At 40.6% G+C, this 14,418-nt stretch overlaps 1 protein-coding gene across 12 annotated transcripts in view; it reads right to left on the reverse strand.

The window, feature by feature from the left end:
* Positions 1-14,418, reverse strand: part of ARHGAP17 (Rho GTPase activating protein 17) — a 48,942-nt gene that overhangs the window by 21,024 nt on the left and 13,500 nt on the right. For 11 of the 12 annotated variants that reach the window (XR_014228134.1, XR_014228135.1, XR_014228136.1 and 8 more), the window contains exons 2-3: positions 4,287-4,326; positions 39-143 (exon numbers count right to left, since the gene is read on the reverse strand). Coding sequence is in view for 6 of the 12 variants with exons in the window: in XM_082311407.1 (XP_082167533.1) it covers positions 39-143; positions 4,287-4,326 (145 nt within the window). In the remaining 6 variants the exon portion in view is untranslated. The remainder of the gene's footprint in view (positions 1-38; positions 144-4,286; positions 4,327-14,418) is intronic. The other variant, XM_082311406.1, reaches the window with a different exon arrangement.

Genomic DNA, 14,418 nt, shown 5'->3' on the forward strand with positions numbered 1-14,418 from the left:
TAGTCTCAGAAGGCAAGCCAAAGGGCAATTGTACTTACATGTCTCTTATCAGGATCTGTACCATGCTGGCCCTGAAAACATGCAATTAATCGCTTCTGTGCAATGTGGCATACAGATCTCACAGTGTCAAGACGTCTCTCGATCTAGTCGGCAGGAGGGGGAGAGAGGAGGAAGAGAAAACAAAACAAAAAACAGAAGTTATTTCCCTGGCCTCAGCAGAAAATCTTCCTCCTGTACGACACTTAGTTCTGGGTTGTGTGTTTCTCAAGTTCTACAGCTTACAAAAAGTTCAGATGCTTAGCAGAAGTGCCTGACAGCAAAAATGCTTGGAAAGACATTTAAATTGCTTTTTTGCCTCAGTGGCACAGCAATTCAGTCGAAGCTCAAAATGCTCACAAGACTGGAGAATGGAAGAGGAAGAAAAATGTTGCCCCTATTTTTTGTCTCGGCAAAAGAGAATCAGGTTGATACTTGCCATCCAAGACAAATGGCACATGCAGATATCTAAGACACTAATTTAGGGAGAAAACTATGGGAAAACTTTCTTTTTTTTTTTTCATTGTGACCTTGTAAAGTAGAAGGCTAAAGACTTATCTGACCACTCCTTTACCCTGGGCCAAACTATGTACTGCAAGCTTTCTATTGCATTTCCTTCTCTGGCTGTTAAATACAAGGACAAAGTTCCCATATGCTAAGCAAAGTAATATTTTCAGGGAGAGGTTAATGAGATTCAAAAGGGATGCAGAATGAAAAAAATAAGCGTAAATGCACAAACAAGAGCTCTGTCATAGTATATTTGAAACATGGCTTAATACATAGACTGTAAATATGACAAAGATAGACATTAATAAACTGTTCTTTTAAGGGATTTTAAGTAAGGAATTTGGACTATTTTATTTCAAAGAACACCAAAAGCAAAGTGATGAGCACTGGGACAGAACTGCTTATGGCACCAAGCTCTCTATGCACAGCACCAAAAGAATGCAGTTTATCTGCATTTTGATGACTCACCAAGAATAAAAGGAGGCCCTTTGGAATGGCTTCTATTTAAAAAGCAAGTGGGAAAAAAAGTAGATTTCATCTGTAGAAATAATCTTAACAGACTCCAGTTTTTCATACAGCTCTAAAATCACTGCTATTACATTTTCAGGAGGGCAATAATTCTCCCCAGCTTTCCTATCAATCATAAATACAGATTAGCTGATGGAGTAATTTTAGTGCTAAGTTATTATGCCCTGTGTTAGCTCCTGTTAAGGGCACTGTATTTAAAGCAGGAGATACACTGTTTGTTTTTCCAGAGGAGACAGACTGCTATGTTCTAATGAACACGAAATGTTACAAATTCTCATTTAGAATGCTATACATCCAGGTAAGAATGACACGTTTTTTCCTCCCAACATGTTTATTTGGCACTACCACGATGTTATTTGGCGCTACTATGACAGGATGTGTATATCCCTAAAGTGGTTACAATTGGAAGGATGTAATTAGGTCCCAGCAAAAGCAGCTAGTAAAAACTACAGCTACTAAAAAGGATAGCAGATCCAACAGAAGAGGAGGCTTCAGGAGTGTGGACTGGGAGAAGTTGCAAGAAAGAAGATGGCAGTAGAGGGAGGCACAGACCGACAGGGACTTGGTGAGGACCAGGACAGAATCACTGCTGTTGGATGTGGGAGCCCTGTCCTGAACGTATGAGCAAGTGCAGAACTGGGCTGCCCATTTCCTTTCAGAAGAGGGAGGCAGCAGTTCTGCTAAGCTGTATCCTGGAGGAGCACCCAAAGCTGGGCCCTGGGGCTGTACCACCCATCAGCAGCCTTTGCAAGCCCAAAGGGAAGGTGAAAAAGAACCAGTATAGGAGGGTGGTGAGTTGAAGGACCAATGTAGGAAGACCAAAGTTTCACTGGCTACATGAGGCACTAAAGGGACTAAAAGCTCTTGACAGCCACAAGATGAATCCAAGTTGAGGTGCTCAAAAAGCTTAGTAAAAATCTATTATAGTGGAGTAAGGTGCAGAGAAACTGCCCAAGAAGGACTGCTCTGAAAGCACAAGGTGTTGCCTTTTATTTACAGAGTATATATCAACAAGCTCAAAATTAATTCCACTTCAAAAAAGTCCATATGAAGACACATGAACAAGAAGGTACTGTTTGTCGTCTACTGTTGCAGCTAAGACGATTCATTCTGTCGTGTTATCTTCAAAATTAAATTCCACCAACACATTCTAAACCACCCACTATTTGTGAAAGCATTTATTTTTGCAAGGTCACGTAGTTAAGACTTTTTAAAATACTGAGCACAGTGACCTGAAACATGGTGACATCCTGTAACTGAACCATCTTACAGATCCCAGCAGACTAACACAGCCCTTGTCAGCCAGGCATGGTGGCTTACACTCCTTAGAAAGACTCTGGAGCACATATATTCCCAACAGCCTCTTTCCAGGCAGTCTCAATGCCAAACTCAAAGGGCAGAAGACTGATAGAAAGAACATGACCCCAAAACTTCATGATAATGTACTCCCCTCTCTCATCTGCTTTTTAGTTCAAAGATGTCAGGAAAACCATGAAGGACATTAATCTCCATTAAGTTACCTTTGAACTGAAAATGTGACCTACAGGCCATGCTGTCTGTACCCACAGGGCATCTTCAGTGTACAAAACATCACACAATTGCTTTATTATACGCTACAAGGGCATGCCAGAAAGCGGGTCTATTGTAGAAGCCTTTTCAGTACTGAAATATATCCCTTGTCTTCAGACAGGAACACATTTAACAGAGATAGTTGAAATGGAGTATTACACTTCAGAAAACAGAAAAAAAGCTGTGGCAATCCTATGTCAAAGCTTGAGCTAAATATAAAAAAGAACACTGTGAAACGTTTATAAAGTGAACAGTACCATGCTTTTAAGCTCTTTAGTTAGATAAGAGCCTCCCTCCCTGCCCCCCCTCCAAGCCCCCAAGAGCAAACAAACAAGTGAGTAAATTCTTCCACTTGGGTGTAGCCAGTCTGCTCCGTGCCTGGGAAAGCCTTGCTTGCAAAATTTTTTTGGCAACAAGCAGCAGTCCTTTTGGCTTTCACTTCTTGTTACTATTATGCAGCTAACCAAGAAAACAGATGGGCCCTTGAAGGCTATCAAGGTGTTTTAACATCCTTTGTGCCATTTAACTGGACACATCTCTTTAGAAATTAAAAATAGTATTGTTAAACTGTTAAGATATTTACGGTTCAAAGAAAGCAGTCCCCTGAAAAGCAGGGTAAAATGTTTCAGGTCAACTCATTTCATCATTACTCAAGATGATTTCATGTATTTGTGCTGAATTCAAGTTTTAAAGCTGATACATTCTCTCATCTACTTTAATCTGAACAGCTGGAGTCATATGAAATAAAAGTACTTGCATCATTTATTTGGCTTCCATGTTTCATATACAGGTCCTGAACTTAAGCATACTAAGATGCTTTGCAATCAATTTGAAATAACCATTACACTCCAGGTTACGTGGAACAGCTAGCCTGACTTCCCTTGCCAATTTATCTTCTGCCCTTTTTTTTTTTTGTCTTTCACAAAGTAACCAGAGGAAGAAAACTATGCAGAACAAATCTGTAACCAAATGCGTTCCACGTAATCAGTCAACCTTGTTAATCTAACAGTTGCAACTAAAATTCCACCATGAAAGTAATGTTTGATTAGATGGCATACTTTCAAAAAGATGACAAGTCTGCAAACAAATCAAATGTCAGTGTGACAAATTTGAGAACAAATATCACAAGCTAAACAAGAAGCATTTGTACATTTATTTAGAGCAATTCCAGACTTTCAGAAAAAATTGACATTACCTATTAGCAAGCAGTTGGCATGTTTTTTTGCCACTTCTCTTAAGGCTCAAGTTGACCTCTTCAAGAAAATCAGAAATCAGACAGAAACCAGCTGTGCCTAATCATAGTTTCTTCCCAGCTCATCGTCCTCCACCAGACAGACTGGCAAGTCATTAGCACTAATAGTTCATAAGCTTAACAAGCTAGTTCATTTAATTAAAAGCAAAAATGCTTCCTCCTTCACTTTATCAAGCCATATGATCAGATTCAGAAACAGAAGCACCTGAGTTTTTCCACTCAAACTGTATCATCGTTTTTTCATGTGCTAAGTCAGCCAAAGACATCCTTGTTGTCATCCCTGTCATTTGCAGTATTTTTTTTTGCCCCCACATTCGGTAGTCCACAAAACTCCAGAGGCTCAAACTTCACAAAGAGCATTTAAAAAAAATACATATTCACTGTGTTACAATACCTGCAACAGGTCTTCACTGAGCACCTCTGTTTTCTCAGCCCTAAGGGAGGAAAAAAGACCATTGTCAGACTAATCAGCATGTTCAGGGTCAAAGATTGCTACAATGCTTTCAACAAAACCCGTTCAGTTTCAAGTTGTAATCTCATTAGGGCCATTGCTGCAAACACCACCCTGTTCACTATGCCGTAGGTAGCACTGGCTCCTGGCCCCGGCACAGCGAGCATGGATGGCTGGCCCAGCACAGGGTGCTTGGGAAAGCCTGATATTCCTGGAATCCCCAGTCCACAGCACGAATCCACCGCACCAAGCTCTAACGATATTTCCGACTGCGCATGGTTTAACACAAAGCAAACTGGAATCCTGAGTAACTTCACTTGAATGCAAAGATGTATTGAAGCAACTGGAATTTCACTCCATGTTGTTCATCAGGTAATGTTATCAATGCACCTGATGTAAAGGAATATAAAGACACAAGAAAAGCAGGACAGCCAACTTAATCTTTTTATATTTTACCACTGCAGAACTTTATCAATCAGCAATCGGTGGAAACTGTAGCCTCCACACCTTCCCTTAACCTTACATGCCCACAACCTTAATCAGAAATCTCCCACTCCCTCATTTTGCCGACTTCCATAATACTAAAAGAACAGAAAGGATTTATTACTTAAAAAGATCATCAGAAATTAATAGTATTCCCAGTAAAGGTCTACCCTCAAGAGAAAACTATCTGAATACTTACACATACTTCCACAATAATATTAACAGTTGTTACAAACATACTCAAATCTTTACATGTACAGTTCCACACCTTTTTCCAATCCCAGTTTACACATAAACTTTGAATTGTTTAGTGTTGACACAGATTTGTTTGGTGTTGACTCATTTGCTATAACAGTGCTTTATCCTACCTTTGTAGATCTATAAAATAGAGAAAGATAAATTTAGTTCACCCGTGATCTCTTCTACTTGGCTGTTCACCGTTACTTCACCGTTACTCCAGGTCTGCTGCCATAGAGGACTTGGAGGTACTCCAGTACTCTTATTTTCCTGTTCAAAGGAGTTTCCCCCGCTGCTGTCGGAGTTCCTCATCTACTACACTGACTTCCTTCTCATCCTGATCCTGCAATCCGTTTAATAACCTACTGCAAGACTGGTCATGCACAGAAAGTTCATTTTCTTGATCAGGCTTCATCAGCTGAACAAGCAAAATGCCTCCAAAGACAATATTCATTCACTTTAAGTTTGGGGGTTTTGTTTGTGTGTTTTCAGGCATTTGACTTCAGTTTCATGGCACATTATCTGCTTGAACTATTCATGAACCATAAGGAGTTTAATAATTAAATACCAGAATACAGTAATGCTCAAAACCTCAACAAGACAAAAGCCACTTAAATACTTTGATAGCAACATAAACTGCAAGCACTGTAATATTTATTTAAGAAAATGCACAGAAGACAAACTTTTCTGCCACACAAATAAAAATACTGTGTCTGATCAAAATTATATCCTGTTAGAGAGCAATTTTTTTTTTTTTTCCCCTCATTCTTGTAAAATCCCCCCTGAAATTACATGGAAGAACTACAGTGTAAGAGTACTCCAGTTGTAGCACCACACTGTTAAACAGATTTTAATCTAATCTTAAGTGGCAACTACTACACACATCAGCTAACTGATTTGATAGAACACAGAGCTACTAAATGTTTCTGTAGGAACGCGGTGCTGTGCATGATAATGGTTTTACACAAAATTCTTGAGCAGCCAGAGTTTTCTGTCCTTCAACAGACTGCCTAAGAGATGAGCCACCTCTATTTCTAAAACTGAATTTGATAGTGTACATGCCTTTCATGAAGAAGGTGCTGTATTTACCATGGCTGACATGGTTGGTTTCAGACGCCATTTTCTTCTCAGTCCTGTTTTCCACAGCTGAATGGAATGGAGGCTTTTCACTAACAGCTTTCATGAAGTTAAATTTTACCCACCTTTAAGAAAGCGTGTATGGCACAGAGTCTATACAATGCTACCAAACAGCATATCGCTTTAGCTTTGTACCTCACCTATACACACCTTAGCAAACGGCTCATCTTAAATACCAAGTCAGGCTAAGCCACGCATATAAAAAGGCACCAATTCAAGTACCTGTCGGGTAAAATCCCATTCTGATCGAGGCGGCACACTGTACACTGGGATCGACAGACTGAAGATGACGGAGTGCAGCCCTGAAAGGACACAGGCTGAGCAGACTGTGTTTACCTGCCATAAGGTCACTAACCAACACAGCTCAAGGTGTCTTCTGCAAAAATGCAGACTTCTTTCAACAACAGCTGCAGTAATTTATAAATAAAACTGCCTACTGGAAATGATTTAATTTTGATATTTAAGAATAACCACTTGCAGTTCCAACCATATTAAGATTTTCTAGTTAAAGCAACCAGCATTTAACAAAAGATTGGCGTGGCAGTTTATTAGTGCTCCAGCAGCCGGCCTGATAGCGGACTCAATCTTTCCAGGGCAACTTGGAAAGGCAGCAAGACAGCAGCAGTGCCACACACATGGCGTGAGGGGATTAACTACGTATAACAGACAATGGCAAAAGTAATGGGAGAGCAGCTGCCTTCATCTTCACATATATCCAGGTCTCAGTTTCCTTCTTTTGCCTAGAAATCTGTTTAAGAAAAAAAATGCAACTCGTTTCTCCATCTACATTATACAACTGAAGCTTGCACTGACTCCCTTGTATATCCCTCTAGTCCTTAATCTGGCTCAGTGTAAATTAGATTAGACAAAGGCGTTTCAGCAGTTCATTCACCCTGGATGCAGACACACTTACATATCGATGTGATATGAAACAGACACCACAGAAGCGGAGATCTGACATACCAGGAGAGAGAACACAACCTTAACCTAACCGGCAGTTTTAGGAAATAAAACAGCCACCTCAGGTGGCTTAATTTAAAACAACTTCTAAGAACATTTAGAGTACTTATAACTGGATATGTACACATCATTAAAACCACTGAACTGCTGATAATCACAAGAATAGCGATGGACTGAGAGTTCACAGAATTTTTCCCACCCATGCAACAATAATCAAATTTCTATTACTATAACATTTTGTAAATTCACTTTTAGCCATTGGGAATCATGAAATGCATTTCATAGAAATTATTTTTACAGGAAACGATGTTCCTTCTAATATTACTCCATATTTGTGTTCAACAGAACCTTTCATTATACTACTATAAAGTTACTGGATGCTTTTGAATGGCTTTAGCCACAGCATTAATTTAAAACCATCAAACAGTATAGAACTTCCATTTTAGATTTATCAAAAGTTTGATTTTCTCCTTCCCTCCTTTTTCCTAGGAAATTATATTCATTTGAGTGAAAAGCAAAGATAGTTCAGTAATGTCCTAGCAGAAGTTTGCTTCCATTTAAAATATGGTTACCCGCAGACTATATATCATTATATGAAGTGCAAAACAATTTTCATATATTTATCTTAAACACTCTTTGTACACCTAACTGGTTTATCAAGGATTTAAAGTCACAACTTGAAAATCCAGACCTCCTCCTCTGAAGTCAGGGATGTTTTACCCAGTCATCGGTGGCAGCAGGACAGCGTCCCCAGGTCAGCACCGATTTAGAAAAGCCACTGTTGAGGATGTCAGGTTCGGAAATGCAAGAGGAAAGACCTCACCCTTCCTGCAGGCCCACATTCCACCTTTAATAAGGAAGCCAAGAAAGAGCCACTAAATAATACTGTTTTTCAGTGACCACAACCATGAAACAGAAAATGCAACCTTGTGATAGCAGCACAGCCTATCTCTTTACTGAGCAGGGAAAAAGCAACAAACCGAAGGTACCTCTGTCTCGCTCTGAATAACAGGTACTACTAGTTTACAGTTTACATCTAACTGCAGCTTCATGGGACACTAATTCCTTCTGCCAACTAATTAGACAATTAGCAAACTTATAGAAAATAACAGAATTTCTTTTTCATAGCTAAAGTTATGTCCTTATCTCTTTTTAGGTCTTACTTGTATCTTATCTAGTCAGTAGCATGAAGCAATGAAGAAATCCTTCTGGAATCAGGAACCGATTAAGAATTGGAAGATTTAGTTGCAGAGAGTGTTCCCTAGGGCTTTATCAAGCCCAGCACTGCTGGTAGCTGGCCTCCAGCCTGGAGACCCTCCACTGTATGCATGCCCCATGAGATATCACGAACACAGCCCATCCCAAACTGAGATTATGAAGCCCAGACTACAGCAGCTATGGCTGTTTAAATTCCCAGCAGCTAAACTCAATACAGTCCAAACAGTTAATTCTCAGTTGCAAAACGAGGTCCCTCCAAGCCATTACTCATGGGGAAAGCACGCCCTGCTGTCCGAGCTCCTCCCGCGCGCCGGGAGGCCCCAAACACACGGGTTTGTGACCGAGCTGTTTGTGCAGGAGCCATCCCCACGCTTCCTGACGGCAGGATCCGCTGGCACGCGGCAGGGAAACGGGGCCTGCCCAGCCCAGAGCCTCCCGACACCTCTGGTGACAGAGGTGGTGCTCGCCTGAGACGGGAAAGAGCACGGCACGAGCAGCAGCCTGGAGGACGCCAGACTCTGCACACAGGGCTTGGCATCGCACCCCGCCACGGCAGCGGCGCACAGGCTGTTCAGCTGCCTAAATATAAGATAGCTGCTAGACTGGCAGCAGTCCACTGGAAGCAGGAACAGAGCTGGTCCCCCAGGGAGAGGATGGTTTCTGAGAACTGAAGGTGCAGTTTTTCTGCTACAACAGCCGGCAGGATATCTGTTATGCCAGAACCTTTACACGAATCAATTGGTACAAAGTTTTTTGATTAACATTCAGCAGTGCACTTTAAAAGACTGATTTTAAAAACAAAAGTGAACAATCTTTTGTTACAGCTATAATCACTCCTTAACAAATAAAGAGGATTAAAACTACTGAATTCAGTAAAAACAGTACTTTCAAACCGCTTTTCACACCGAGTTAGCACAACATCCTGCGCACCGTGCAGAGCTCCGGGAGCTGCTGTCAATAGCAGCAGCCACAAAAGCAGTTCTTCGTCTCTTCACTGTCCCTTTCCTGCACTGGTAACAATTGGTTTTGCCGTGTAAGCCAGCTCCGGCAGCCAAGCTGACTGAAAATAAACTGACAGAAATAGTCGCTTTTCAGCCAAATCAGCTCCCCAGATTCACCCTTCAGACAAATAACCTTGCTGACACAGCTCTGGGGTTGGAACAGGTAGCAAAGAGCAGGTTAGGCTCTGAGTACAGCTCAGTTAGTGAATGGCAGATTCTTCAAAGACAGCCAAAAAACCTGAGCAGAGCTAGCTTTTCACATTCTGATACTGTAACACTGAGAAACTGTAATTTTCAAGAAAATTTTTTTGTCAAATTGATTCTTCAAACAATTTTTCTTTTCAAGACAGCAAATAGTGTACTTAACATGAAATATGCCATGCCACATAAATGCTGGTGCCATTTTCTATTTGGAGATGGCATGGCCAGAAGTAATTGCCTTAACTCACTCCAAGCAAAAAACCAAGAGGTTTGAGAGTGGAAAGACTGTATTATTTTTTATTCTAGACACGTTAATTACAATACCTTAACTTGCTACGACATTTTAAAAATTTATTGCATGTGCCCCTAGTTGGGCTCCTCTCTAAGTGTTTTATAGTATCATTTGTTTTATTTCTTTCTGGAAAGGCCCTTCAGCACCGCCCAGCCTGAAACACCGCAGGGCACGCAGGGCTCTGCTGCAGCTTACTGCCTGGCTCAGCTGTGAACAGGGTGGGCAGAACAGTTCTCACCCCACAGGTTTAAAACTTGTGCCCTCACTTTTTCATTTTACAGCTCCTTCACACTTCCAGGCCAGAAGTCTTCCCTGTACATCTGGAAACAGCAGATGAGAATTCCTGAGATAAAAGTGTTTATTTTCCACAGGGAAAGAATTTACATTTCCCTGTATAAAATGAAGAGGCTCTATTAAACCAGCACTGGAGAGTTAAAAAAAATAAAGCTTCATCTAAACAATATTTGAGATCTCACTGGCTTCCCAGCAGGGTCCTGTCCACCACCAGGGCATCAGTCCTGACCCTGGGGCTGATCTCCAAAGCAGGTCAAAGCTACAGAACCGGTGGAAATTTACACTCCTGAAAGGGTAACAAGGAAGGGACAAGAGCAAACCTGACATGAAGAGCCATAAAAACTTGGACATTCACAACAGAACAAGTGACGCAGTTCAAATGTCAAAGTGGAAACAGAAACCTTGACTCACGCACTGCGGATGAGAGGTGGAGCTGGCGGTAGGTGATGCCACGGGAGGGCAGTTCGCTTCATGACGAAATGACAAGTCCGCGTTCCTGAACTCTGGAAAGATTTCAGCAGAAGCAAGGAGACATCCACCCAAAACATGAGAAAAAAATAAAGCTAGCCCTCCCTGCTGCATGATTTTCCTAAAACAAAGCATTTGTTTGTTACCAAGAGTAACCAGATTAGCTTTGCTGGCGAGTTAACACTTCAGAGCACCTTTGCCGGGCTGGCAGCACATCCTGCCTGCTTTCCACATACAATAGGCAGGGTTTGCTGCCAGGAAAAATGAAAGAATCAGCAGCTCTGTTCCAAAACAAGGAATCCAGAATTAGAGGACAATTTCCCTTCTAAAAGGTTTGCTTTTTTAACATTCACTAAGACAGACTTCATAGAAAACATAACGTAAAGGATTACACCAGCTGACTTTAACCCATTCAACATTGTGCTGGGTAAACCCTATATTTTATAATGTAAGTTTATGGAACTTAATTATTAAACACAACAAATCATTTTAAAACTAAATGAAAATTTCAATCAGGGGAAAGAGCTGAAACAGCTGTACAAGACCAGAGACAAACTCAATGATGCCTTTTCAATAAGGATGCAGAAGCACCACCAACACGCAGGAGGAGTGACTCCTGAGGGCCATTTACTGCACACTGAAAGAGTTTGCTGCAGTCAGCATCCAAATGTGAAGTAGATCATTGTTTATGGCAGTATCTTCCTTAGTTTTTACTTGGTTTTTTACTTCAAGAAATCAAGGTGATGCATGGAACCGCTGGTTTTCCAGCTCAGAAGAACATGACAAGGTTTTCCCTGCCCCCTCCTCCTCCCGGACAGCCAGGCTCACGCAAGGGCCGCTTACCTGAACTAGAATTTAAAATGCATGTTGCAACATATTTCTCACTTCCCATATTCTACCCAGATTCTGCATTTCTATATGCTTTTCAGAAGCTGAGATCTTTAACACATTAAAGGATCTTTCTGTGCGACTGGAAAGCAAAAATCCTACAATTGTGGCCTTCATAAACACGTATGTTAAAGGTTACTTTTCAAAACCACTTCATTACGAAAGATTTATTTTGCTTCCTTTGGCAGCCTGTGGCAATACTCAGCTTTGTGGATATACCGTAGCAGTTCAGTTTCACCTGCACAGCATTTTGAAGACAAGCCGGAGCAGAAACATGTTTGGCCAAGTACACTTCTCACCACAGAAACCAAGTTCATTATGTCATACAAGCCCCAAATTAATCCCGCTTTGACTCCGTACCATAAAAAGAAACAGCACTCATACCGAAAGTAAGGTGACGAATTGGGATCCTCAGTGTAGTTGAATTTTTTCAAAAGAAACTAGCATGACCCAAGGTAAGTATCAATATTCTATGAGTTATTTTTAAACATTTTAAAATCACTTCAGAATGACTGTCAGACGACAGTCACCATTTTCAATATTTACTTAGTATTTAGTGAACACTACTCACAACCAGTCACCAATTAGACTTCGAGCTTGCCTACTATCCCTGTTTTTTCTCCCAAATTAACAATACGAACTTCTGCAAAAGTATTAAAATCGCTTTCATCATAAATCTGGTGACCACTGATGCTTTAGTGGCAGCAGCAGAAATCAGACCAAAGGCTGCTGTTTCGAAGGAGATAACCCCCAGCTCACTTCTTATGGTGCAGAACCAGTTTTCAAACTAAAGTGATGCTCAGGTCACCAATTTTAACCCATGCAGGAAGTGCTTTAAAAAAAGTGATGCATCACCTCCGAGGCACCAAAATATTTCACTAATCAAGATCTTTATCTTTAGAACCCTGGGAGCTGCAAAACTGCAATTCAGGCCTCAATAAGCAGATGAAAATTTCTGCTCCTTTGTCTTCCTTTCTCCCCTGAGTTCCTCCATCAAACTTTCCTTGGTCACTCAATCTAAAAGCTGCAACTTTGATCTCTTCTATAATCTGAGCCACCCAATGTTGAAGAATGAAGCCTGCCTGCTCTAATTAAAGGCAGACCAGGCTTTAGAAAGATAATCATCTTGGAAAGAAAGCAGACTGTTCCTTTGCAGTTGCAGGGAAACCCATGACAGACTGTTCACATTAGGGGATCTGAAATTCCTTCGTAAGTGAAATGGATCCAAGGCTCCTCTCCCAAGCGAGGCAGTGAATTTAGCTATTTAGAACAACCGCGGCTCAAGCCAAATCCTATTTTAGGGCCACTCTCGGAGGTACTGTCACTGCAGCAAGGCCCTGCACTGCCCTTCAGAACTCCAAACCCCTCCTTGTGAAATATACATGTTTTTAATATTAGATATTAAAAATTAAACCAAATATGGTCCAGTTTGAGAAAAAATACTGTTCAAACAGTTAAGTCTATGTAACAACTCCAGGTAGATAATTTTGAACCACATGCACTACAAATTAGAGATGAATGTAAGCTGAACTTTCTAGATGCCAAAAATACAATAATGGTTTAAATGCAGAACCAGATTTAAAGCAATTTTGTTTGATGGAGGAAACAAAGTGTCAGTGAGTGGTCTTTGATGAGTCTGATAGCTTTTACACTCCTGGATACAAATAAAAATTCACAATTAAGTGCTTCCAGTTGACTACTGTGCCAGCAAATCAAATACTTATTGCTAACCTACTATTTCATGCCATGAACAAATTTTTAGCTAGTAAAGCTCTCCCTGTATTCTTTTCAACTTTAAAAAAACCAAGCCTCCACTCATAGTGTATGTTAGGCCAATATAAAAAAATGTGGTTTCTTTTTAAAAAGTGCATTTGATTTATGAAAGTATTAAAACCTTCAGAAGGAAATGCAAAGTGCTGCTGTAGGGGATTAAAATTGTAAATGCTTAAATCCAATCAGCACAAAATCTAGCAGCGGTCATGTGGTTTGTTTTTTTTTTTCCCAAAAGTAAGAAAGAACTATGTCAAGCTGTCACAAATTTTAAAAACACACAAGGAATCTGAGACAAAGCTAAGCTACACAAAAAACTTTTTAAACTTATCAAATTGTAATGTATTTTCTATGCCTTGCTTTTTCCCCTTTAAGTATTACAATATACATTTCTCATGCTAAGTGCCCACTACTTAACATTACTATAGAACTTGAACTTTCCAACCATGTCAGTTAATATAATTTATAAAAAAAAAATGTATACACTCTTACACAATATCTTGGTAAAGAACTATTTTTAATATTTAACTGCCCAGTATTTATTTATATTAAAAAGTTTATTTTCACACAAGGCCCTTCCCTCCTCCAAGCCAGCAACAACCTTTTCTTCTACTTATATAGAAGAATTTTAACTAAAATTAGCTGGGTACAATTTTGATATAAGAGACAGTAGAGCAGAAAGCAACCTAAATAATTATTGAATTTGTTATTCCTTAATCTAAGGTGCAATTTTACAATCCCTGTATGCCAACATAAACATTGCTGCTGCCCAAATGGGAAGTCCTCCTGCTGCCTTTGTGCCCTAGCAGCACTCGCAACCAGAGTCACACCGGAGAACTAGGTCTAGTTAAAAACTAACTAACAAACCATAGCAATAAATTACCCTGTAGCCACCTCCCTTCCCCAGGCCAGCTCTCCAGAGCTGCTCACCTTGTCCCTTCACAGCAGCCTGAATTTGTGCCAGCTGGAGTCACCATCAAATCAAACCCACAGCAAGGGGCAAACATTGGATTCCTCCCTCAGGCACTTTCCTACAACCCTTCTCTTTTCCAGAGTCCTGTCTGAAGCAGTCCCCCTTCCCCAAACTTCAGGAGCAGATCCATGGTCCTTGCATCCCTCCCCCGCA

This window comes from Platalea leucorodia, assembly GCF_965183815.1.
Source record: "Platalea leucorodia genome assembly, chromosome: 5".
NCBI classification, from domain to species: Eukaryota; Metazoa; Chordata; class Aves; order Pelecaniformes; family Threskiornithidae; genus Platalea; species Platalea leucorodia.